Below are 26439 nucleotides of genomic sequence, written 5' to 3'. Positions count from 1 at the left end.
AATTTGGGGTCCAATTTCTCTGAAATGGGTCTGGTATCCAATAGAATTGGGAAACTCAGGACCCAGAGACATTCTCCAGGAGATAGTCAAAGGATCTGCATAAAGAGTTTTAAAAAGAAATGCCAAGGATTCACGGCCACATGGAAAGTGGTCTAAGTCACTAATCAAGAGAAACAGGAACCAAAACAGGGCTGAGCCTTCATCTCATAGTCTACAAAATGCCAAAAAGAAAAAAATTAGGAAACAATCAGTATTGGAGAGGATTGTGGGAAGATGGGCACACTAAAGGCAACATTAGTGGTTACAAAATGGAAGAAATTCATGAAGATATGATTTCCAATCCCACCTCAGACACTTACATGCTATGTTACTCTGAAAATTCACTTAATTTGTTTGCCTCAGTTTCCTCAACTGTGAAATAATGAGAATAAGAACATTAACCTCAGAGGGTTGTTATGCAGATTGCTGAAAACAGATTTTTAGGAGAATATAGAGCACTCCAGAGCTCGATGCTCAATGTCTCTCTCAGGACCTCCCTAGTCCATATTTAAAAACAAACTCCCAGGCTTTCCAGAAACTCTCCCCTTTCTCCTCAGCCTGTCCAACAAGGGAAGGACTGGACCATCGTGGAATTCTACTGAACAGAGAAGGAATGGACCCAGCTGCTGGCTCTGTTTCAAACAGCTCTGCTCAAGATCACTCGAAGCTCCTCTTCTGAGAAAAAGGCCCCATTTCTGTGAGGGCCCATCCTGGTCTCACCCCAAACTCCTCAGACTCTCTCTGGGTCAGGGAGCTCAGCAGCAGACGGGCAGTGATGGGGTCACACTATGGAGTGGACACAAAAGCTACAGGGGAGCTCTCTGGGGGCTTCCCCAGCTGCCTGATTCTGCCTGTCACTAGCAAAGATCCTGAACTCTAATGGCATAGAATGACCTTCCAGCCCCTTCCTCTCTCCTCACACCTTCCTCCTCCTCCTCCTCCTCTGACCCAGGGACTCTCACTGGCCTCCTGGCTGATCCTTGGCCAACACCTTCCATGGTCTGACTCTGGGCCTTTCCAGGGCCCGTCTGTCTCCCTGCAGGGAAGGTTCTCCCTCCTCCCTCTGAGCTTCCTTCAAGTCCCAGCTAGATCCTCCCCTGGGGAACCAATGATTTCTGTGGTCCCCAGAACCCTTAGAGCCTTCCCTCCCAGAGGGCCTCCCTCCAACAAGGCCCCAAAGAGCATGTTTGGACACAGCTGCTGAGGGGTCTCCTCAGCCAGACTGTGAGGGGCCTCAAGGGCGGCCAATAGTTTCTCCCTTTCTCTGTGCTGAGCAGTGCTGGGCACAGACTAGGTTGTTCCTCTAGACTCGTTGGCTTGGTCTGAGAAGTGGGAAAGAGGAAGGAGCCAGAGACACCTGGGAAGGCTCAGAGTTGAGGACGAAGCCAGTGAGCAGCACCAGGGGGACAATCTTTTGTGTGAGGATGGCATAGACCAGGGGACACCCTCAGGCTCTGCTCCAGGCCTGGCCAGACAAGACTCAAGAGGGAACAGGCTGGTCCAAAGAGACAGAGGGAGAGGCTGTGTGTGTGTGTGTGTGTGTGTGTGTGTGTGTGTGTGTGTGTGTGTGTGTGTGTGTTGTCAGGCAAGAAAAGAGAATAAACAATCCTCAGACAGCAAACAAGAAGGAGTCAATGGTCATCCTCAGGGAGAAATCCAACATGGCAGGTGGCTCTGGGGGTCTGAGCTGCCCAAGGGCCAAGGAATCCCTCCCAAACCCTGAGAAGAGAGCCAGGAAGGGCTGTTCGTCCTGCCTTGGATGTGGGGTATAAGGATGATATTAGACAATCAGTCTGGTTTTCTTAGTTTAGGGAAAAGAAGTAAAGGGGCTGCTTGAGACAAGAATTGGAGTTAGAAGCAGAGCCGGGAGAGTGTCAATTTCAGATGTTGACAGTTACAACCATTTTTCTGTGTCAATTACTCTCCCTGGCAATTGGCAGACACACACTCAGAGACTCTCTCAGGGCTGGAGGAGGAACATCTTTGCCTCTCCCTGTCTGAGGGAAAGACCTGAAGGACTCAGGGTTCTCCTTTCCCAACTGTGGAAACGTTATTGACTATTTATGTCTTCATAAATTGGTTTATCTCTGAGAAGTCCAAAGAAAGACCTGGTCTTTGGTAGACTCAGTCCTAATGTGATTCTTGTCAGGTCTCAACCAGCTAGCCTTTGTTATTTTATAACTGTAAGGCAAAGTTAAGAATTATAAGGATAATAGTGGTAGTTTTGTTTAGAATAGTATAAACTTGCGTTAGTCAGATCAGGGAGGATTGGTGTAGCCTGTGAAGAAGTTCCTTGCACAACCAGGGAGTTTATTTGGGTGGATTTAGAATCCCTTAGAATTAGAAATCCTTTTTATCCTTATATATTTCAATATATATATACATATATATATATGTATATATATTGTAAACCTTAAAATTTCTTAGACTTATAAATGTTGGAAATTTCACCATTGGGAAATTTCATACTTGAAAAATTTCCTATTGATAGTGGGTCTTGGCTATTGGAATGTGAACCCCATTGGCATGGGAGGTTCCTCCTCCTCCCTTCTTAAGATTACGTTAGGACAGAAACCTTTTGCTGAACAATGGAAAGGGCTTTGACCTATGCTTAAACATAGAACAGGAATTTCTTTGAGTCATGATTGATTTTAGAATTGATACAATGGAGATACTTGGAATAACAGAACCAAGTCTTGGAAATTGCAATCTCCACCCTACTCAGTCCTAACAGGATTTAGGAAGGGCTGCAGCATAGATCAAAATTTAATTATTCCAATCTCTACCCTACTCAGGGTAACAGAATTTAGGAAGGGCTGTAGCAAAAGACCAAGATTTAATTATTTGAGAATATGACCTCCAACAGACATGTGCAAAGCCACAGACCTCTGGGCGGTCCTGGGTTAAGCTAGAGCCACCATTGGCACAGGGAAAATGATGGACAGTGATTGGTAGATGTGAGAACTGAGGGGAGGGAACTTGGACGGTTTCCTTAAAGATAGAGGGGTCTGAGGACTGAAGGTTGGGTGGGAGAGTTTTGGCTCTGAATGGTTGGAGAGGTGCTCTGAGAAGCTTGCTCTGAAGGAAGCTGGAGGTGGAGGCCCCGGAGACTGTTTCTCCATTTTGGTCACGTGAGTAATAGGGACTGATCTCCTTTCTTTGCCCCAGCTATCTAAGGGCTTGGGCCTTTTGGCCCAGCCTAAACAGAGGGGGTATTTAAGCCCTATTCCCTTCTCTCCCCTTTCTCTCTCTCTCTCTCTCTATCTCTAATTCCTTTCTTCCTCCTGTTTGTAATTAAACTCTATAAAAGGCTGACGGCTGACTTGAGTTTTCATTTAGGAATTACATAGCTGAATTCCTTGGCGACCTTAAATTAATATATATCAGTCTTTTAAAGTGATTTCCTTGTCACAATATACATATACATATATTTTATAATAAGAGTCTCTTTAGTGTCCTTGCACCTGGCCCTGAAGGGAAGTTCACATTTGAGCTTCACTTCATCACTTAAGATACGTTAGATTACATCTATCAAAAGTATCTGAACAGTTTTGAACCTGTATTGGCATAGTTTTCCATCTATTTTTATAACTTGCCAATTATTATTTTTACAGCGAACAGAAATGGCCCAGCAGGAAGGAGGCAGCAGCTTCCCAGCCCATCTTGTGGCAGAACCAGGGAAGGGCCTCCCTGGCTGATGGGGCTGGAATGCACTTACCGGGGCTCGGAGTCTGTCCCACTCAAAGGCCATCTTTCGGACTCCAGGCTTCCTGTAGAGGCAACAAAGTAGCCCCAGTGAGTCCAACGTTTCTCCTTCTTTTCCTAGCCTTTTCTCCCTCAGGATTCTCCCCCCCCCCAAGTCGTCCCACCACTTTATGACTCCCAGAATGGGGCTCCAGCCAAAGCTCTTCCTGACAGGCCTCCATTGGCCCAGGGAATGTCTGATTTCTCTGCCCTTCTGAGCAGCAAGAGATGGCCTGGAGCCCCCAGGGCACTCCCTCCCCTCTTTCCCCCAGTGTAGAACAGCCCATCTTCCTCTCTGCCTTTGGGCTCACTCTCTGGGCCAATGGCTCTTGGTGGAACCTGAGAAGAAAGATGCCCTGATCGCCCTCCCAGCTCAGGATCTGGCTCAGCCCCATCCCTCCTGGGGCCACGCCTGGGCCTCTGCACCCAGAGCTGAAGAAGGACAAGGGACCCAGAGGGGAGAGGTTTCCCGCAGACAGCTTTCCTTCAGATCGGTCACGTGAGTTAAGGACTGATTCTTTCCACCTTGGCTTTGGGCCTAAAACTCCCTCTGCCTTGGTCAGAGGTTGAGTAGCCCCTTTCCCTTTTCTCCTCTCTCCTTCTCTCCCTCTCCTTTCCCTACTCCCATTGTGATTAAACCTACATAAACTCCATTCTGACTTGAGTGTTTCATTTTTAGGAATTTCATAAGTAAATTCCTTGGGGGCCATTGTTCAATATTACAACAATCTTAAAAAGGTGAAATTTTCACCATTATAATAGGCAGATTTACACAGGATTGGGCAGCTTCTATATTAAAGGATAGGAAGGCTTGGAGTATGATATTCTCTAAGGAAAAGGAACTAGGTTTAAAAACCAAGATTCACCTACACATCAAAACTGCCTATGTTCTTTCAGGGGGGGGAAATGGTCATTTAACAAAATAGAAGAATTCCAAGAAGTTCTGATGAAAAGACATCTAAACAGAAATTTTAGTGTCCAAATATAAGATTCAAGAGAAGCATAAAAAATAAATTGAAGGATTTCATTAATGACAAATCATGACGGTATTAAATATGTATTCAAAACCTGATGTCAATGAGCAAAGTGTTCATGGATCAGACATATCTGTATATAGTTCTAATATTTCACATGATTGGTTTTACTGCATCCCTCTAATTTGTTAAAAGTTGGCTTGGACTAAAACTTAAAATTTCTTTTAGCACTCCAAAAGCTGCACCTGAACATCTAAATAAATTTTAGCTAGGGTTTCCAGGAAGAAGAAGCTTTGACTTGTGTCAGGAAGGACTTTCAAATGAATTTCTTTCCTGGCCATCTGGATGAACAATTGTGTTACCATCTGTTCATTATCTTTGTCATTGGACTTGAAATCTGATATAAAAACCTTTGCTGCTTCCTTTGTTCAATGGATACCCCAAACACCCCCAATGCTATAAAAGGTATAATAAATTCGTGTGAATGAAGAAATTTGGGCACAGACAAAAGACATGATCTGCAGAGCAAAGAGGAAGAAATCACATGGAACACAGATCATTAGGGGAGGTGAGAGAGAGAGAGTTCCATGGAAGTTTGAAGGAGGGACAATTGGACCCCTCCCCCCAGCTGCCTGGACTTCATTCTTCTTCTGCTTTAAGGTGGTTTGAGGACAGACCACTTCATCTCCTCTCTGGCCATTACCTTACTACTTCTACTGTGAAGGAATAGTTAGTCTTGCTCAGAAAAGATCTTGGCAGAGTTGTTGCCATCTTCCCTCTGAGGAAGATATTTCATTTCCTTTTTTTGAAGAGACTTATTTCAAAGTCTTCAACCAATATTACTATTTAAAATATAGGGAAACCTTCTTCCCTCTTCCCAATCTCATCCTTATTTCCTTCTCCCCAAAAGAATAAAAGATCCTTTAGCTGAAGAATTTAGTTTGAAGGATTATTGTTATTAAAAAGAGAAATTTAGCTTACCATCTGTGATGAAAACCCCATTAGGTTGCTTGGAGGAAGGAAGAAACAGAAAGTAGAGAATGGAGGGGGCTCAAGATTCAGCTTTTTTCATTTAACTACTTCCTGGTGTAACTTCTTTTGATTTCCCAATTATATCTCACCAATTTCCCTCTCTAGTACAATTTGGCACCCCAGGAAAGGCCTGCACCCACCCCAGGCTATTGGATATAGATCAAACAGGGAAGGAATAAGTAGGAATGAAAACAGAAAATGATTTTGCAAATACTATTTTGGACATCAGTGCTTGCAATTATTGCATTTTATTGGGTATATAACATTATATATAATACCATGACAGTACTTGTAATGGATACTATAGGTCTTATAGCCAACCCAACCACATTCATAACATCGAGGCCTTTTACTGATAACACAGTTGTGTGGCAAATGGTCACACAATTTTTCGTATTTACCATGGCAGCCATTCAAACCTTTGCCTATATCAGAAAAATTCTCGAGTTTTTTACACCTAAGAAGGCAGCTCAGATTTTAATGCTGGATGACACCTTGGAGCAACTAGTTAAAAAGATGTGTGCTGAATACTTAGAAAAACAGAGAAAAGGACAGATCAAAGAAGAGAAAGGAAAAAAAAGACAAAAAAGTAGGTGCAGATGCAGAGAATAAGAACAAAGATAAGAAAACAAAAGACCAAGATAAGAATGGGGTAGAGGGAAAAGATAAGAATGATACAGAAACCCAGAAAATTCTGCCATTAAGAGACAGATACAGCTGGTGCTATTCAATCAAAGGTACACAAACTGTTTTCGACCCAGGAATTGGACTCTATCAAATGCGGATTCCCAAATTTTCTCTCTGAGTCATATAGGGCCCTTAAAGAGCTGAAAAGAACCTTCAAGATATTTGAACCCAATTTTGAAGATACAGACCTTCTTTTATGTGAAGTATTTAGCCCTCATGAGCATAGGCAGTTTGTAGATAAAACCAGACAAGACACTTCCCTGACAAGTTGGCCTACAGTAGAGGTAAGGGATGATTTCGGTTTTACAAACCCAACAAGCTTGGAATACCTTAGGAAATGCAGGGAAGATTTCCTGCGGGAAATAAAGTCATTTTGTTCTAAGCCCATTGCTTGGAGCAAATTTGACCAGTTGAATCAAGAAAAAAGAACAACATATGGCAACATTTATTAATAGATTGGCTGAAACTGTTGAATCCATCAATAGGTCTGAACCGAGATTCACTAGAATCTGTGCCTCATGTCAGGAGACAATCCCTGAGAGGTTATAACTCCCATCTGAAAAACTTTTTCAGGAATTATTTTCCCAAGCATGATAGTATAACAATTAATGAACTTAGAGATGCTGCTACATACCTATATGAAAATCATAAGGAACAAGAATGAGAAAAACAAGAGTTAAAACAAAAATTATAGAACACCAAGGAATCTCTTAAGAAAAATAATTGAAGAAATTTAACATCTGCAAACAATTAAAACATACTCTAGACCCTCATACCAGCAACAGAGACATTATACAGAGATTTAAAAAAAAAATTTTTTATGCCATAGAGTGGGCCACATAGTGAAAGATTGCTATTTAAAGAAAAAGTATGAACAAAATAAAAACAACAAAACTAAGGGAAGAACATATTATAGATGAAAAACTAACAGATGCTGTGAGCACTGTAATCTTAAGGATAAAGAAACTCCAGACCTTGGAAGCATGAAACTGGCTATAAAGACAGGGACAAAGCTTAAATACTCAGAGGTTGTGACAAAGGGAAGGCATTCATCCTGAAGCCAGGATTTTTAAATACTTGAAAATAAGAAAGGGCATGGGAGAAAGGAACGGTAGAGTGTGATACTTAATAAGGTACTTACAGGATTGAAACCTAAAGATAAAGAGGGAGAAGAAATTATATGGGTGGTACCTAAAAATGAATTTATAGGGTTGATGAGAATTTATGATGAAGAATAAAATCAAAACATAGGTGAAAAGCAGAGACAAATTAAGGAGATAGAACAAGAGATCAAATATATGATAGCAGAGATGAAAAAATATATTGGAGATTCATACAGAAGATGCATATGAACCAGTCAATAGAAAAGCAAAGAACAGATCAAAACATATCTAGAAAATTTCTTTGAGTGCAGAATGGGTTCAGGGATTGAAAAGGGGAGAAAGAAAATTCATAGACTTATATAAACAAAATCATAAGTTGATGAAAGAAACAAAGAAACAAAATTTCAATTTCCGGCATGTGAATGCACAGACTAAGGTTACTATTGCAGATATATCTTTAGGAGCTAGATGCAATGTAAATAATCTCACAGACATAGATAAACCCCCACTTGGACTAATTAGAAATTCAAAAAGCTGTTTCATGCAGACTTCCTTAGAGAAAATATCTAACTTGAATCCAGAAGCAGAAATTTTTTACCATATACAATACAACTTAGAAATTTCAAATCTAAAGGGTAATGGAGCTAAATATACAGTTGATATTGACAACCATATTCAAAATATTGAAAATGTAACATCAGTTAGATTTGAAACCATAAACGGAATGCAGGGTACAACAACTGCCATGATGACCAGGGGTTCAATAAACTTCCATGAAGTCGACATTCTGAATGGAGGGGGAAGGTTTGATCAAGTCAAAGTATATGAACTAACCTATAGCTTTGGTTTAAATTCATATTCCAAAAAAGAGGAAGACACTACAGACTCAAGTGTAAATAAAGATGTCAGGAAATGAATTAAATCAAGAAATTTTAATTGGTCCAACCATACAAACAGCAGAGGTCAGAAGTATAGTGCAAAGTTACAACATAACAATTAGTTCTTCATATCCACCCAGCTTTCCCTATAAATATTACAGCATGCAATTAAAAAAAATAAAAAAGAACAAAATTAAAACCCCCAATTAAAGACTAAATTGGAAATCCAAAAAAATCAAAGGATAAATTACTAAAATTGAAAGTAAAGGAACTAATTAACTATTCATAAGACTAGGATTCAGTTTTATGAAGAAAACAAACAAACAAAATAGAGCATTGATTAATTTAATTAAAAAGTAGAGAATCAAATTACCAGTATCAAAAATGAAAAGGCAACTTTATCTCTAGTGAAGATGAAATTAAAGCAATCCTTGGGGGCTATTTGGCCCAGTTATATGGCAATCAATCTGAAAATCTAGATGAAAGGATGAACATTTACAAAAATAAAAATTTGCCAGATGAACAAAATAGGAAACAGAATACTTAAATAATCCTATCTGTGAATTTTAGATTTACTCCACCCTGCTTAGTCTAACAAAACAGGAATGTCTACTCCCTACTTAAGGATTAAGTATTGAGTAGGATGGCCTATGACAGACATGTGCTAGCAAATGACAAATCAGAAACAACTGACAGACCTCTGGGCTGTCCTAAGACAAGCTTAAGCTACCATTGGTATATGTGAGATGCAGGAAGTGATGTAAAAGAATGGTCTATATATTTCATGTCACTTCCTCTCTCGGCCTATTTGCGTGGAGAGGTGGCTGGTGCCAGCATGCTGAGTGTCTTGGTGTCTTGGCATGGTGGCAGTTATTGTCCAGGTTTGGCAGTGAGTGTCCTTGATACAGTACTGGGGGAAGCTTAATAACCTAGTTCAGGTGACATGTCTTCTCTGAGCTCTCTCGGAGTTTAGGCTGATTCCTTTCTCCTTTACCTTCCAAAACACTATCCTCTTAGGAAGCCTCTAATCTTCTGAATAGATCTTGTGGGGGAGGTCTTTGAAACTCCCCCCTGGCACAGGCTAGGCCAGAGAAATCCTATACTGTAAACCTTAAAATTTCCCAGACCCTACTTTATAAGATTGGATTAAGACCATTCCCCATTTGGGCAGTGAACTCTACTTAAAGCAGGAATGTGAGAATTCTACTTTACCTACTTGGGTCTGCCCTAGGGGAAGATAAAGTTGTAAACTCTTTTCTGAACAATGAAAAGTACTTAAACCCATACTTTTCTTAAGCTAAGTACCTATAAAGGTCAATCAACTTGTGAATTTACCAGGAACAAAGAACTGGAAAACTTACTCAGAGCTTTCCTGGTGTGAATTACTCAAAAATCCACACCTTCTTAGGTGTGGACTAAGAATGGGCAGTCCTTTAGAAACATCTACAGTGATTGGTAGATGTAAGGACTTAGGGGAGGTGACAGAGAAGATTTTGCCCTTAAAAATAAGAGCTCAGGGAAGAGCTGGAAAGTCATTCTGAAACATTCAGATTGGAGAGATTCATTCTGAGGAGACTGATTCTGAAACATTCAGATGGAAGAGGGAGCTGGTGAAAGCAGCTGAGATGCTGCTGGCCTGGTGTCATTAGAAATCCTTGTTTAGTCAGACTTTGTGTTGAGTGTTAAAAAAGTGATTCTTTTCTTACTCTCTCTCTCCTTCTTTGATTACCCATTGTATTGTTAATTAAAAATCTCTATAAAACCCAACTGACTTGGGTATTTGAATAATCGGGAATATTTCCCTGGCAACCACCTTATATTTGATTTAAAACCCAAGACACTGTAGTGAAACATATTTCTGAGGCCAAACTTACTCACCCTCTCTTATATCTATCACAATTTATATCTTCCACTATTTTAACCACTACAGTTTAAGACCTCAACCATTTTAATTCTCACAAAACTCTTTCCCTCTCTCTCTTCTTCTTAATTCCTCCCCTCTATATTAATTAAACCACAATAAAATTTCCAAACTGACTTGGGTATTTTATTTGGGATTTCCCCTGGTGACCAATTAAATTCAGATTAAGTCACAACCCTGAAATTTACCTTTACATATCTCAGAAAAAAGAAATTGCACAAGCCATCAAAGAACTACCTAAGAAAAAATTCACAGAATTCATGGATTCACAAATAGATTCTATCAGAAATTTAAAGAACAATGAATGTCAGTAGTATATAAACTATTTGGCAAAATAGGCAAGGAAGGAGTCCTACCAAAATTTTTTTTAATACAAATAGGATGCTATTTGAAAGCAAAAACAGAGAAAGAAAATTATAGTCCAATTTCCTTAACAAAAGTTGATGCAAAAATCTTAAATAAAATACTACCAAGGACACTATAGCAATATGTCACAAGCATTATTCACTATGACCAGGTGAGATTCATACCAGGAATTACAGGCTGATTTGAGGTTAAGAAAACCATCAGCATAATGGACCTGATCAATAATCAAACTAACAGAAATCACACAATTATCTCAATAGATGCAGAAAGAGCCTTTGACAAAACAAAACACGATTCTTATTAAAAACACCAGCAAGCAGAGGTATGAAAGGACTTGTGAAGACTGGATTTAGCTATCTCCTGATTGTAAAAATGAAGGTACTTAGCTCTTACTTTATAGTGAAGCTAGAATTTTAAGCTACAATCTATTTTTAGATTTTACCTACAAAAGAGGTTTTAAGTAACTACAAAAGGTGAATTAATCACAAAAAGGTGTTAAGTAACTATAAAAGGTGAATTTAACAAAAGAGGTGTTAAGTAACCCAAAAAAGATATAATCTAACCAAGAAGGTGAGAACTAAAGAGTGGGCAGTCCTGGAGAAAAGCGTCTGCTGTGATTGGTAGATGTGAAAATTTAGAGGTGACACAAGAGAAAAAGGTCTTTAAATAGAGGGAAAAAAAGACTGAAGTGAAACAGTCAGTCACCAGGGCTTGGAGTGAAGGATCAGTCACTCAGAGCTGAAGGGGAAACAGACATTCGTTTGGAGATTCGGGCATTGACTCGAAGGAGTGGCCAGAAAGCAGCACCCAGACTTCTTTAAGACAGTCACCTTTGGTGAGAGAAAAACTGACTTAGTGACCCCACCTTTCTGGAGGCATGAAGCCTCCAGGAAAGGTCCAACTTCTTGAGACTCTCTTTCCCTGGTTGGAACTTATAAATTCTAACTGATATCAGAAGAAGTCAGAGTTCTCTCTCTTTCTCATTCTCTCTCTCTCTCTCTCTCTCTCTCTCTCTCTCTCTCTCTCTCTCTCTCTCTCTCTCTCTCTCATATTACTTAATATCTTCATTCTATTGTAAATAAACGACGATAAATTCAATTTACTTTAGCAATTCATTTGAGATTTGGAAATTAAATCCCTGGCAACCACCTAATTAATATATTATCAGTCTCAACCACAATGAATTTTAACAATTTTGGCTGACCATGTTGGTTATGACAAAATACCCTCACTCTTCTTAACAGGATTTCCTAAACTTTTCCTTTACTGTGACTATCCCTAAGCCAGCTTTTAATTGCTATTTTTTGATCAGCTGTAGAAGGTAAGTTCAAATTTTTTTCTTTTCCCTCCTTAAATTAGATAGAACACAGCTCTTTTCATCTTAGCAACAGGGCCCTAAGGTCCTAGCTGGGAGAGCTGTTTCTAAATCTCCCTTGCCTTAGGGAACAAACAACCCAATTAGCCAATCCTCACTGACAATACTAACTGACTGGAGTGTTCTTAAGTACCTGTGAGAAAAACCTGGAGAAAGGAGCCCTGCTAGAGAGAGTGTTTGTATGAAGTTTTAGCCTTGTCTAGTTCTGACCTTTGAACACAAAAGAGTTAATTGGATTGAAACTTTTAAAAGGACCACACCCAAACACCTAAAAAATGTGGCTACAGCCAGCACACAACTTAATTAACAACTGACTTTTCAGTAAAATGACAAACATTGTTCTTTGTCTATTTCATAATCCCTGTGTATGTATGGCAATGGCTATACTCCTCACTGCTCCTTGTTGGGATTTTTATTTTTGGAGCTGTAATATTGTGTCTATTTTTCTCTAAGAGAAACTAGAAAATACCATACCTAAGCTAGAGAATTAGATAAGAGATTCAGGTCAGTCTCCCCTTGAAAAACCCATTTCCCAGTCAAACTGACCAACTGTTACTTTTACTACTCAACAAAATGTGGCACTAAATATTTGGCTTGAGTTTTTAGAAGAAAGTATGGGAGAGCTCATAGCTTTTATGAAAAGCATTAAAAGGGACTCAATAACATCCCAGAATAGGAGTGACTTATCTCTCCATACTTCCTCATTATCAGAATCCGTCCCACCCTGCTCTGGACAATATGGCTCCTAGTTCACAAACCATCCTCTCCCACACCCAATTTACTACTACCCAAAACATTTCTCCCCCCACCCATACTGACTGCTCCACCCCCTCAACCCTAAGTTCACACCCTGCCCAGGCCTCCTGCCCCAAACTCTCTGCATCCTTTCCCCCAGTTACTGACCCTTCTTCCTTTGCCCCTCCTTCCCACCCTGCCCAATTCATTTCCCATACTGCTCCTACCTCTCATCCTTCTGGCACTATGGGACAACAGCCCTGCCCCCTCAGCATGCCCAACCCTTCCCTTTCTCATACCTACCCCATTGAGATTGGAGCAAGAAGCCTAGCGAGAGAAACACAAGAAAATTCAGATAGAAGTTTATTCACTTTAAGGGAAGTTGCAACTTCCAATAACAATGGGAACTTGGTATCTATAAGACACCATACACCTTTTAGTCCTGCGGATTTAAATAAATTCAAGGAAGACCCGACCTTCCCTCGTTGGAGGAAGAGTCAATGTTAATTATAAAAAGATTGGAGAACATATTCAAAACTTTTGATCCCACTTGGATAGATGTCAAAACTTTATTAGAAAAATTTCTGACAGAGAGAAAAAGAAAGTCATCTCTTTGGCTAATCAGAAGCAAGATAAGGGAGCAAATTATTGGCCAACTGAAGATCCACATTGGAACCCCAGTGTTGAACCAGATTATACAAAACTAAATCAGGCCAGAGAGGCATTATTGACAGCTATGAGAGCATACTCGGATAGACCAGACTCGTGGTCTAAATTTGAAAGAACCAAACAAGAAATAGATGAGACCCCATTTCAGTTTATGGACAGACTTATTGATGTGGAAAACATATATATGGACTCTGATCTATCCAGAGAAAGAGATATTAGACAAATACGTAGACAATTCATTAAGAATTGTTGTTCAGTGGTAAAAGACTACTTTAAAGCTAGCTGCCTGAACTGGGACTCTATGGCCCTTGAAGAATTGAGGAGAGTAGCAGTCTACGTTTACACGGGCCATACAAAAAGACGTGAGGAAAACAGTAAATGAGTGGAAGACTTACAGAAAGAAATTGAAATGTTAAAAAGAAAACTGAAAAACCATGGAGAGACCATAATCCCTTTGCAAGAATCCACAAATAAATCAATAACATGCCTTTACTGTGGAAAAAGAGACCATGTAATGATAGTCTGTAAGAACTGGCTACGAAAAAAGAAATAATAACAACTTTAGAAACAACTATAGAAATGACTATGATAATGATCATCGAGATCTCAACGTTAGAACTGATAGAAATAACTATAATGACTATAGGAATCAACCTTTTAGAAATCACAATTATGGAAATAGAAATGGGGAAAATGACAGTGCTCAAACTGAGACAAAAGAACATACACAACAAAATACCAAACAGTACATCAAAAATGGGGCTCGTCCATGCTATACACAGGGTGAAAATTCCCCTACAGGAAACTGCCCAAGCATCTTTCTGACGGTGTGATGGGGGGACCCTGACGTTTTAATGCCAATTATCCCTGTACACACACGTAGTAAGGAACCTCATGTCACCTTAAAGGTGGGGAATTCATACTCCCATCGTAGGCCGGTCTTGGTAACCAAACCAGATGCAGAATGTGACTCTATTGGCTCTACAACAACAAGGCGGCACTCACCGACCTCCCAGAGCCATTCCTGAGGGATAGGCTCAGAGGGCAGAAGAGGCGCTTCATTGGCAGGCCAGGGAGCAGCGGGCCTGCGGGGGCAGACTGGATGCTCTTGGCCGCGCAGGCACTCAAAGGAGGCTCAGAGCCTGGAGTGCTGGAGGCCAGATGTGGGCGAGAGCCCAGGACCCCCCCACCCCCCCCCCCCCGAGTTCTCCGGAGCTGATTATTCTCTCACAGCACAGAACACGGCAGAGTCCCAGAGCTAAGGGCTGGCCCGCTGGGGAAGGGGAGGGCGACAACGTGGAAGCCAGAACTGTAGCCTCGAAAAGGCCGCCTCCTCCGAGAAGCCCTCCCCCCTCTCCCCTCCCCTCCCTTAGCGACTCGGTAAGCCCCAAACCGAGGACGGCCAAAGTAGCTGCGGAGAAATGGCCACTGGGGTCCCCCGCGGGATGGGGTGCCGGCACGGGACGGAGGGGGCTAAGTGGGATGGCAGGAGGAGAGCCTAAGATCTGCGGAGCCCCAAGGCCACAGACACCCCCAGACCTGCCCAGGGGCGTCCTCGGGCAGGGAGGCCGGGCTCCCGGAGTCTGGGGTGGGGGGAGTGTAGTATCTCGTTCGGGTGGGAAAGGAGGCCCCGGAGGGGAGCCCGCAGGCCAGCGGCCACAGGGAGGACCGGCCAGACACATCCCGGGCTCGGCCCAGACTTCGGGGCAGGAGTCGGTCCCTCCCCCAAAAGGCTCCCGGAGGAGGCCCCGCCCCCGCCTACACTGGGGTCCACACAGGCCGCTGCTCCAGCACCTCTCCCGCTCTCGCTTCCGCGGAGCCCCCTCCCACGTCGGGCCTCCGCCCCCTTCCCACCATTCCCCAAACTCGTTACCCCTCGGCTGGCAGCCGGACTCTCGCCTGGGGCTGGAGAGGGAAGCCTGGAGGGGCAGCAGGAGGTGCGGCCAGAGGTGCTCCTGACTTCCTATTTCCCAGAAGCCTCTGCGCCGCCTGCTGTCCTGGGGCTGGGCCGCCACGCCCATCCCTGCTTCAGCCCCGCCCCCTTCCCGCTGCCAAAGGTGAGGAAGTCCCTGAGGGGAGAGGAAGCCCGCCCCCTGCAGGCTCGGCCCAGCTGCGGAGGAGGGCGGAGCTCCGGCTGCTCTCTGGGCTGCGGGATCTGGAGGGGCCCTTAATCCATCGGGGAGCAGCGGAATTTGACTGGAAGCCCCGTCCAGCCCCAACCTCTCAGGCTGGACTCAGTGGGACGGCATTTGTAAAGTGCTTAGCGACGCCTGGCATAGAACCCGAACAAAGGAGGCCCTTCGCCTGGCTGCTACCCAGTAATACGCAGCGTCGCTTCGCCAGAGCTGCTGCCCTTCTCCCAAGCCAGGGACCCACGTGCTCATGCCCCAGACCGCAGGAAGGCCCCGCACTCAGCCTGGGATGTTGGGGGAGAGCTTCTGCTGGGGGGACCCAAGGATCCAGGTTCGAAGCCCGACTGCCTGTCCAGGAGCTCAGATCTATCACTGCCCTTCTGGGGTGTTCAGCATCTCCCCTCCCTGCATGCCTGCTCCACGGGACACCCCCAAATCTTCAGGGGCTCCAGGAAGATGGAGGCCCTTCTGTCATTCCCACCATGACAATAAGTCTTTGGGTCTGGGCCTGGCTGAGGCGGGGCCCAATGGCCAGCCCCCGGGAGCCCTCGCATTTTCTGAACTGGTCAGGCCAGTGGCTGGAAGATGGAGGTGGGCAGGCCCCACAGAGAGAGAGTGTGTAAGAATAAAAGTGTATGTGTGTGATTATGAGTGTGTCTGTGAGTGTAAGAGTGTATGTGAGTGTGTCTGAGAATTTGTGAGTGTGTGTATATCTTTGTGTGTGTCAGCATTTAAGTGTGTCTGAGTTTGTGTGTGTGTGAGTATGTGTGTAAAAGTAAGAGGATGAGTGTGTCTGAGAGTTTGTGTGTGAGTATGTGTGTAAAAGTAAAAGAGGATGAGTGTGTCTGAGAGTTTGTATGTTCGTATAAGAGTAGTCTGTGTGTGTGAGTATGTAAGAGTGTGTATGTGTCTGTGTGGGAGAGAGAGTATGAGTTAGGAGTGAGTGTGTGAGAGTGGGAGTGTGTGCAGTGGTCTACCTGGGCCTGACCTGTAGATGATGCTGTTCACTGAGAAGGACTCCCCGTCAAAGGAGTTGGCAACCACCAGGAAGTTGTCTTCTCCCACGGAGAAAAACTCCCAGTCGAGGGCGCTGCCAAGAGAAGGGAGACAGCTGAGTGAGTGGGGGGCTTCCAGGAGGCCCCACAGCCGCCCACCACTCTGGGGTCCTGTGGGCCCGCCTGGCCCCTTCTCCAGGGCCTCCCCCTCGGGTGCCCTGTCACCTGGGGCCACATCGCCTCCGTGGACTTCCTCATGGCCAGGAGAATGGGTCTAGCCTAGGGCTCACCCCACCTGGGGCCTGGCAGCTTCGGGGCCCCGTCCCACGGCCTAGTGGGCACCTGCCTGTAGGTGGGGATGTCTTGGAACTTGACAAACATCTGGGCGGTGACGTTGAGCTCGTAGATGACGGAGTTGATGGCGTAGGAGTTGTTCTGGGTTCGAGTGTCGCTGTCGTAGCTGTGACTGTTGGCCACGGCCAGGAAGAGGCGCTCCCCGATGTGGAAGACTTCCCAGTCAGCGGGGCCTCCAGAGATAGAGGAGGCCCAGAGTTTCAGGGAGGTGGCCCCCCCGGACCTCAGGCTCCTCCTCAGAGTCCCCCCCTGCTGCCGAGCCCAGGAAGGCTAGAAGGAAGTTAGGAGAGGCCCCGCTGCGGTGGCCAGGCCTACCGGCCACTAGAGGGCGCTGCTGCCCGCAGATTCAGGCCCCGGCATGGAGAATCTCCCTGAGAGCCCGAACCTGGATGCTGGCCAGGCAGCACCTTGGACAGGAAAGGGCTCTCCCCATTCTATTAATTAATTAATTAATTTATTTTTAGCTCCTCACCTTCCGTCTCGGAGTCACTACTATGCACTGGCTCCCAGGCAGAAGAGTGGTCAGGGCTAGGCAATGGGGGTTAAGGGACTTGCCCAGGGTCACACAGCTGGGTAGTGTCTGAGGTCACATTTGAACCCAGGACCCAGGACCTTCCATCTCTAGACCTGGCTCTCCATCCACTGAGCTACCCAGCGGCCCCCCCCTTCTCCCCATTTTAAAGCTGGGCAAACTGAGGTGAAGAAAAGCCCAGCAAAAGAAGCTGGTTGGCTCCATGGATGGAGCGCCCAGCCTGGGTCCGGGGGCCGAGTTCAAATGCCACCTCAGACACTGGCTGCCTTCCGCCATTGCCTGGCCCGTCACCAGGCCCGAAAGCAGCAGCCCAGAGGGCACGGGAGGGGCCGGCTGGCCGGGGCCTCCTCCGGCAGCCCTTTGGGCCAGCTTCTTCCTCTCTCCTCCTCCTCCTCCCCCTCAGCCCCAGACAGGCTTCTGGCTCTGCCCTGTGGCCCTCCTTCCCAACGGTCCTGCCCAGCTCTGTGGCCGCAGGCCCATTCGAAAGGCCAGTAAACTGAGGCCTCGAGCCGGGCCAGCCTGTCCCCTCCAGGTCCGCTTCCAGGCCCTAAACAGAAGGGCAGCCCCAGGCTTCGCCCTGCACTGCCCAGCTCGGAGTCACTGGCTGGGGTTCCTGCAGGGGGCGGAATTCGACCAAAAGGATGGAGGCTGCTGGGGATGGGGTGGGGGCAGACGGAGTCGGAGAGACACGGAGAGAGACAGAGACAGACAGATAGACAGAAACAGAGAGAGACAGGGAGAGACACACAGAGATGCCACCCCAGGAGGAGAGGCGGGAAAACCTTTGAAAATGGAGGAGGAGGCGTGGCCTGAGCGCGAGCTTCACTTCCGCCTTCCCAGAGGGCACTGCGCTGCGTGAGTTGGGGTTGGGGGCTGGTGACAGTTTTCCGTAGTCTAAAGCTTTAGGATATGCATAGATATTAGAGCTAATAGATACTGTAAATTTATCCTTCAGGTCAAAAACATTAATACTGATTCCATGTACTTCAGGTACTACAAAGGATAAGAAAAAAAGAAAAATTCAAATATGCTGTTGCAAATATGAAGAAAAAATAATTTAAAAATCACAGTTTCATAGTTAACATTCCATATGACAATGTGTTAGCCAAGCAGAGGCACACATTTTTCATTTTTCAATGAAAAATGAGATCTATTTCTGTTTTAACTTGGTCATGATCCACAGTGTGAGTGTACATGACTTTTTACCAGGTAGAAGTTTTTTTAAAAAACAGTAGTACAGCAAATAATGCAGATTCTAAGAAGTACCAAAATCACCAAAATTATAAGAGCCCATTTTAGGAAAACTGCAAACAAACCCACTATCATGAGGATTCACATGAGTCTCTATAGCCACTTGTGTGTTATTTAAAAACTTTGAAACTCACAGATATATGTCCCAAGTTTTACAAATATAGGCAATCTTTCAACATCAGTTAAAATATTTCTAACAGAGTCTATTACTGCTATCATTCAAAAACTTGGCAAGAGTGCCCAGAAAAACACAAACTTCTGTACTGCTGATGAAAACCTTTTGGGTCTAAAATGTCACCAAGAAGCTAGATTATTCTGGTGGAAGGGTAAAATAAGATGAAGAGTTACAAATATTTTTTTTAAAAAACCCATTTTGAAGCTACTAGGCTTCACAGGAAAAATCATTCCCATCTCCTGGATGAGGTAACTAAGCCTCTTGGGAAACCTCCCTCCCTCTAGTATGAGACTATGTGTCGAGGAAATTCCTTCCCTCGCCCTCCTGAGCAGCTTGATCTGTCTGTCAACATTCCTCGCATAACACAGTTATACCAGATATTGTGTCCATGTACCTTTTGTATGTCAATACAAGTGAGATGTCAGTGATGGACCAGGGCTTTGGGCTTGAGCTTTTGAAAATGGAAAGAGAGCAGGCAGGAAGGTAAGGGGAAAGGAAGAAGAGACTGGCAGACTAGGCAACATATGGTCAGGTTACTTAAGAGGAATGATGAGATTTAAAATGATGATTATCTGCCCTTTCTAACAAACTTTTATAAACTATGTATCTGGGTAGAAATATTAATTCAATTCTTACAACTGTAACAGCATAAAAGGACTGTCTCCAATATGTCCCACCCATTTCAATGTGGAGCCAAGAAAAAAAAATGTCTCATTCATTACATTTTCAATAAATGCAGAGATGGGGAAATACAAAGTGCCATTGTGCTCCATTTCAAGTACAAATGGAACCTTACCTCTTGTCACAAACAACTCAGAGGCAGGCAAATGATCAGTTGGAGGTAGGGATGCTAGTAAATATCTGAAAATCACTTCTGAGGACCCATTAAAATCAATTGAGATCTTTAGCTCCTTAAATTCACCAAAGGTTACTGATACAGGTTGTAACCAGTTTGATGGAGTCTATCCATTGAAATAGAGAAAGTAAACTGAAGGAAATTATTACTTATTGAAATAGAGAAAGTAAACTGATGGGAAACTGCTTCTCCTTGCAATGACTGCTGTTCTCTGGCTGGTGACTAGAGAATGCTGCTAAGGGAATCAGAGGCTACTTATTTGTAATGGAGGTAGGAATGAGAAATGCTGAGGGATGTTGCCACACAGGGATGCTGATACACAGGGGAATGGTTACACAAGGGAACTGCTCAAGGGTTTACTCTGGGGTTTGCCTACTAATCCCTACTGATGGCTGATGGAGCAGTATATCTTGCTAATCTCCTCCTCCCTTTCACTCTCTCCCTTCTCCAACCCTCTTCTTCCTGCCACCCTCGCCTCCCAATTCTTCCCTCCCCCCTGAGTGAACTATAAAGATTCTCTTTTCTTTTCCTTTTTCAAGGCAAGGGGTTTACTGGCATAACAGGATAGGAAACTGAGGTAAGAGGGATGACTAAACTACAAGGATAATTTTAGGAGGGTTTGAGAAAGTAGCCCAGTCACAAACTGTGAATCTAAGACAGTTAGGGACATAGAGGACAACAACTTTTCAAAATCTTCTTAAAAAATCAGCAAGGTCTCTCAGCTTAACCCCAGAGAGAAACAAAGTTCCAACCTTCTCGTCCTGGCTTGTCTCCTTTCTCAGCTTTAACCCCATAGAGAAACAAAGTTCAAAGCCCCACCAGGGTCTTTCAGCCAGGTTTTCACCTCCAGAGAGAGAGTGACTCCAAGTCCCCTCCCCCTGTCAGCTCAACTGCCAACTCCTGGGAACATTCTGCTTTGGAAACTCCTTCTTTTGATTGACAGATAGTTCTCCATTTTTTGCATCTTGGTTTGCAAGTTCTCTCTCTCTCTCCAGCCTCTACCACACCATCATCACCTATATGACAATTAACAAAGGTAAAAAGGAGCAAAAGGCCTTTTGGGCAACACGTGACCTCCTTGTGTAGCAAGCTGTGATAATGTCAAATTACTGAGGGTTGGAATTGTTGCCCAGGACAAAACAACTCTTCAGTGGGTCTGGTGACAAAGCCAGCATCCATAAGGACCAATGGATTTGCCAAGGAAAAGTATGTCCAACTTGTCTATGGACTTTTATAATATCATCCCCAGTCCAATCAAAAGGGGAGGGTATGGTTAAAATGTTTATGTTTGGACTTAATATATTAATTGGTGGTTGCCAGGGATTTATTTTCTAAATCCCAAAATGAATTACTAACGTAAAATTGTAATTTATGGTAGTTTATTTACAATAGAGGGAAGATATTAAGGAATAAGATGAAGGAAAAAAGAGAGAGCTCTGCTTTCTCAGAGCCAGGTAGAAATTTTAAGGCCCTAATCAGGGAAAGGAGTCTCAAGATGATGGGCCTTTCTCAGAGGTTCACGCCTCCAGAAAGGCAGGGAAACTAAGTCAGCCTTTCACTCACCTTGGTGATCCTCTAATAGGAAAGCAGTCTGAGATCTCCTCCATGAGCTCCTCCAGGGGTCAGGTTCCACAGCCAAGTGTCTTCACTCCAAGTCTGAGTGTCTGTCTTCCAGTCTGACTTCAAGCTACTGATTGAAGTCTCTCATCCGATTTATTATTCATTCCTCCATATGCCTCTTTTTCCTCTATTTAAAGACATTTTCCTCTTGTGTCACCTCCCCTAAATTTCACATCTACCAATCACAGCAGATGTTCTTTTCCAGGACTGCCCACTCAATGTATGAAATGGGTGTTCACACCTTTTTTTGTTACATCACACCTTTTGTGGTTAAATCACACCTTTGGTATTTAGTTCACACATTTAGTAGTTTGTTTGCACCTTTTGTCGTTAAAATTGGTAGATCTACTTTAAATATTGAGTTAATACTTTTGAGGTTTAAAATCTAAAAATAGACTGGGGATTACAATTCAATCTTCCCAATAAAGGAAGAGTTAAGTACCTTCATTGTAACAATCAGTGGAGAGCTAAATCCAATCTTCACAGTACAAATAAAGAAAATATAACAGAATGTATAGCTAAGAGCCAAAACACAATAATTATAAGTGATAGAGTATAATGGAATGTGATAGATTAGATTAATATGTGAGCGTAAAACAAAATTAAATTTTAAATCAATAAGCAAATACAATGAATGTGACAAGATACATTCATTTGGTGTCAATAGAAGGTACCCATGTGAGCAATGAATCTAAAAGCTCTTTTCTCCAATTTCAATACCTTATGGAATGGCTAACAGTACTTGAAACAGACATTCAAAGGCAGGCTGAGTTCCTCTAGAGTCTTGGAGTTCTTGCAATTTGACCTGTAAATCCTGAATATAAGGAGCAATACAAATGCTCCCCCCAGTAATGATGTGTATGCAGGAGAAAAAGATTTAGCCTGTACAGGGGAATGTCCAAAAAGCATCTCAAATGTTAAAATGTGTAGATCTTCCCTGGAGGGGAGAATCTAAGGCCATCTCAAGTAAATCTCAGTGCACAATTTTCAAATAATATTTTCAAGATTACCATTAATTCATGGCCTGAGACCTTGGGGTGATAGGGTGCATGGAATTGAGGAGTGATCCCCAAACAAGAATGAACCTGAAACAAAATAGAATCAGTAAAATTAGTTCCCCTGTCTGAATCAAATCATGCTGTTGTGCCAAAGCAAGGGATGATCTCCCTTAAGAGCATCTTAGCAACAAATACTACTGTGTTCAGACAAAATGTATAATGTCTGGCCTTAGGCATGGTAATAAAGTCAATTTGTAAATGCTCAAAATGTGTGTAAGCCAGAGGATGCTCACCTATCAGAGTTTGATAACTTGGATCCCATCTAAGATGTAAAGATCTAAGTATCCTCCATCAAGAGGTTGATAACTCAGAGTCTGTCTGAGAACGAGCCCTCTCCCTCCCCTTCTTTAGGCTTCTCATAGTAATACATGCTTTTGCTGGCAAAGACATGTTGCTGACTGTTCCATAAACCCCAGATGGTGCTTGAATCATTATCTTACCCCAAATACCTATTTGCATTTCTTGGAACCATTATCCTACCCTAATTTCCTGGAATCCTTATCCTGCACCAGGTGTCATATCTACCATCCTTGTTGCACTTTCCCAAAGACTTTTTCTCGGAGGAATTCTTTCATTTTCGGAGATCTTTACCTTTAAAAGTTGTTAGGAGCTTGCAATAAACTTGCATTCACCTGCCATCAGCAAGGTGGAAACCTTCTAACTCCAACCTTTGTATCTTCTCATTTTTCCTCATCCTCACCTAGAGAACACTGGTTCCAGTCCTGTCCCCTGGGGGGGGTGCTTTTACACCCACCAAAAGTTTTTTTTTATGAAAAGCATGTTGAGTAGGACAAGTTGCACACACTTTAAAAGCTATGGTGTTTCACAAGCCAACCTCCAGACTGCAAAGCCAAGGGTTCCTCCTGATAAGTGTGGTAACTTAGGCAAAATAATGATGAATGGGAGACAGCTTTCGTATTCAACCTGCAGCACAGGTTTCACAGGATCAACTGCTCTGCCTTGGCTGAGGCTTAGCTTTATTTTATACCCTCATGATCACACATCTCTTTCGCACACAATTTTATTCTCAATATACATGTTTCCATAGAACCTAAAAACAGACACGAAGCCTAAGGATATAGTCAACAAAACATTCTTGCCAAGTGCAGGGTTAGAGGGTAGAATAAACATGACACAGATTTGCCAGAAGTTTTTATGGCTAGAAAGGAGGGTCCTATATAAGTGGGTACATAAGAATCCTTAGGTTTAATTTTGTAGATGGGATCTCCTGGTAATATTATGGGGGTTGGGGGGGGGAGGGTAGAGGACATCTGGGTTAACCCTGCAAGCATGTTGCTCTCATCTATTTTTCCTGGGGCTAAGTAAGAATAATAGTCATAGCAATTCCAATAATAAGGTGATGTTAATAAGGAAAGTCACTTAGAGTGGTTTCAGTGGGTGACTATGTCAAACAGCATGGTCTTTGATGGCTCTTGACAATAGTGGTTATAATAGGGGCTATCCATACCTTTGTAACAGAGTCCACAGTACTCTGAATGCCAAAGTGACCATTCTTATGAAAAGATAAGCATATTTGGTGATAAATACTTCTTGACAGTAAGGGTTTCCCCCTTTCCCCATTGATAAGTTTTGCTTTAAACTTTTGTTTCCATTTTTCCACTTTCTGTTCATTATAAGAGGGAGAGATAAATTTGAATCATTACTAGATGTCAAAATCAGAATCAATTCAGGTCCTTTTAGGCAGAAATCTTGACTGCAATATCTGCCTGGTTGCTCCCTCTAGAGATAGGATCAGATCCATCTATATGGGCAGAGCAATGAATCACAGATGAAGTTTCAGATAGTTGGAGAGCAGAAAATCCTTCATTAATGATTTCTGCATCTGTGATACTCTTTCCAGCAGGGGTTTCTGTTAGCAGGACTATGGGGTTATAAGAGGAGTAAATACTTTCAAAATTAGTTGTGACTACAATGGACTCATCTTCAAATGAAGGTGTCTTTTCCTTAGAGGTCTGAATGTCTTGTGGTAATAAAGGTGTATGACTGACAATGTTCACCAAGGTCTCCTACTTATTATGAATGTGACCATACCCAAGAGAGAATAGGCCTCTATTTGAATTGTCTGTGATAACTGCTGCTTGACTTGTGGACTGAGTTGCAATGGAGTGTGTTGTAGTGTGGATTAAGTTGTAATGGAGTGGGTAGGAGAAGGGGGAAGAGTGGGTGAACAAATAGGGAAGGGTCAGTCAGGAGATGGGGAGGCAGAGTGAAAGGGGTGGGGTGGGGGCATGGTGGAGAGGTGGGGAGTGGGACTGGGGCTAAGTAGAAAGGAATAGGGGTGTGGCTGTGGAAGGGGAGGTGATTGAAGTTGGGGATTGGGAGGAGAGGAAAAAGGGAGGAATGATTGGAGTGGGCTGGAGAGGAAGGAGTAGAGGAGGACCAAGAATAGACTGAGCAGGGGTGGGGCTGAGGCATAGAAATGGAAATATAGTTGGATGGATGGGGTAGAGAGGAGGATTCATAGTAAGGCAGATGGAGTCAGTCAGGGGAAGGAGGGTAGGGAAAAGGATGGTCAAGATAACAAGGATAGGAATGGTTTGGGTAGGGATAGGGAAGATGGGTGGGGACTGGGTAGTGAGGAGGAGGAAACTCTCCAGGGTAAGGGTAGTGGGATTGAGTCATATGTTAAGTGAAGGTAGAGAGGTAGATTGGGAGGAAAAGAGGTGGGAGGAGTGGGGGATGAGCAAAGACTGACAGAGGGAGCAGCCAAAGGGTTCAAGTACTGTTTTGGGTTGGTATGAGGAGAAACTTTCTCACAGTCCACGTGGAATGACAGGTTGTTTCTTGCTAGACCTAATCAAAATTTCAGGAGAAACTGAAGGAGTTAAGCAAGAATGGTCTGGTTCCAAAGAAAGAATTGTTTCCTCAATGGAGGACATGGTTGATTTATTAACATGATATGCCCACAAGAGCCAGTATTTATAATCTATGAAGTCTTTGTAATCTTTGTTTTTAATGGCTAACTTTAAATCTTTTAAGATCTTGAAGTCAAAGGAACCATACTTTGGCCAGATATAGTACTTATCCATCCAGGCTTTGCAAAGTTTATAGCTTCCGTTTTTGTCAGCCAATCCTCCTTAGGAAGATTAGGATCACCCAAAGAATTTAAGTTCATGCACCGATGAATCTGGAGGAACTTTTCCTGATTTCCCTTGATTTGTTGCAGTATTTCTCATAGTGTCTAGTCTGCCAGTCTTAATCTGCCTATTGAAGCTAGTCTTTGAAAGTTGCTAAATGGTCAATTTACACAATAAAAGGTTCCTAAAAAATAAAAAATGGAGACACAAATTTCTTCAATATTATTGTGGAAGGCAACGAGAATGTGGTTAAATAAGCTAATGTAAGGCACTAAGTTATTGTTGCATGGCAATAGGACCAATAATGAATATATTTATTATTATAATAATTAATAATTGTCAACAATAAAAAACAAGTATTATTGCTCACTAATACTCATTACTAATTAGTGATTGTTTATAGTATTAATATTGTTTTAAATTATTTTAATATTGCATTTGATTAATTTGGTTTAATTTTGTTTTGTTCAATTTTATGAATTTGGTTTTATTTCATTATTAATTTTTAATTATTAATAATTATTTTTATTTAAATGTATTTGATTTAATGTTTTTATTTCAGATTAGTAGTAGTAGTAGTATTTTAAATTGCCTACAGTCTTTAAGCGACTAAAATTTTCCTTTTTGATTTTTTCTCTTCCTGGTTGAGATCTCAACACCATATTTGTGTTATGAAAAGAATTTGATAGAGTTCATTTCTCAGTTATTTTCCCCAAATAATTTTTGTAGTATTGGAATGAATTTCTTTTTAAATGCTTAGGAGAATTCAGTTTCAAATCCTTATGATCCTGGGGCTTTTTTTTCATAAGCACCATATTTTTCATAAAAAGAAATTGGTAGGGCTC

At 42.9% G+C, this 26439-nt stretch overlaps 1 protein-coding gene across 6 annotated transcripts in view; it reads right to left on the bottom strand.

The window, feature by feature from the left end:
* The window catches only part of LOC100023971 (zinc finger protein 345-like), a 54502-nt gene extending 28502 nt beyond the window's left edge, over positions 1-26000 (bottom strand). For 2 of the 6 annotated variants that reach the window (XM_056814529.1, XM_056814528.1), the window contains exons 1-3: positions 16997-25982; positions 16644-16745; positions 3758-3809 (exon numbers count right to left, since the gene is read on the bottom strand). In XM_056814529.1, the coding sequence (XP_056670507.1) occupies positions 3758-3809; positions 16644-16745; positions 16997-17031 (189 nt within the window). In that variant the 5' untranslated portion in view covers positions 17032-25982. Of the gene's footprint in view, positions 1-3757; positions 3810-15396; positions 15557-16643; positions 16746-16996 lie in introns of those variants that run through there. The other 4 variants (XM_056814527.1, XM_056814530.1, XM_056814525.1 and 1 more) reach the window with 4 other exon arrangements.
* Between the last annotated feature and the right edge of the window lie 439 nt (positions 26001-26439).

The sequence above is a fragment of the Monodelphis domestica genome, chromosome 2 (genome assembly GCF_027887165.1).
Source record: "Monodelphis domestica isolate mMonDom1 chromosome 2, mMonDom1.pri, whole genome shotgun sequence".
Taxonomy (NCBI): domain Eukaryota; kingdom Metazoa; phylum Chordata; class Mammalia; order Didelphimorphia; family Didelphidae; genus Monodelphis; species Monodelphis domestica.
Note: the sequence above shows the minus strand (reverse complement) of the source record. Positions and strands in the feature narration are given on the sequence as shown.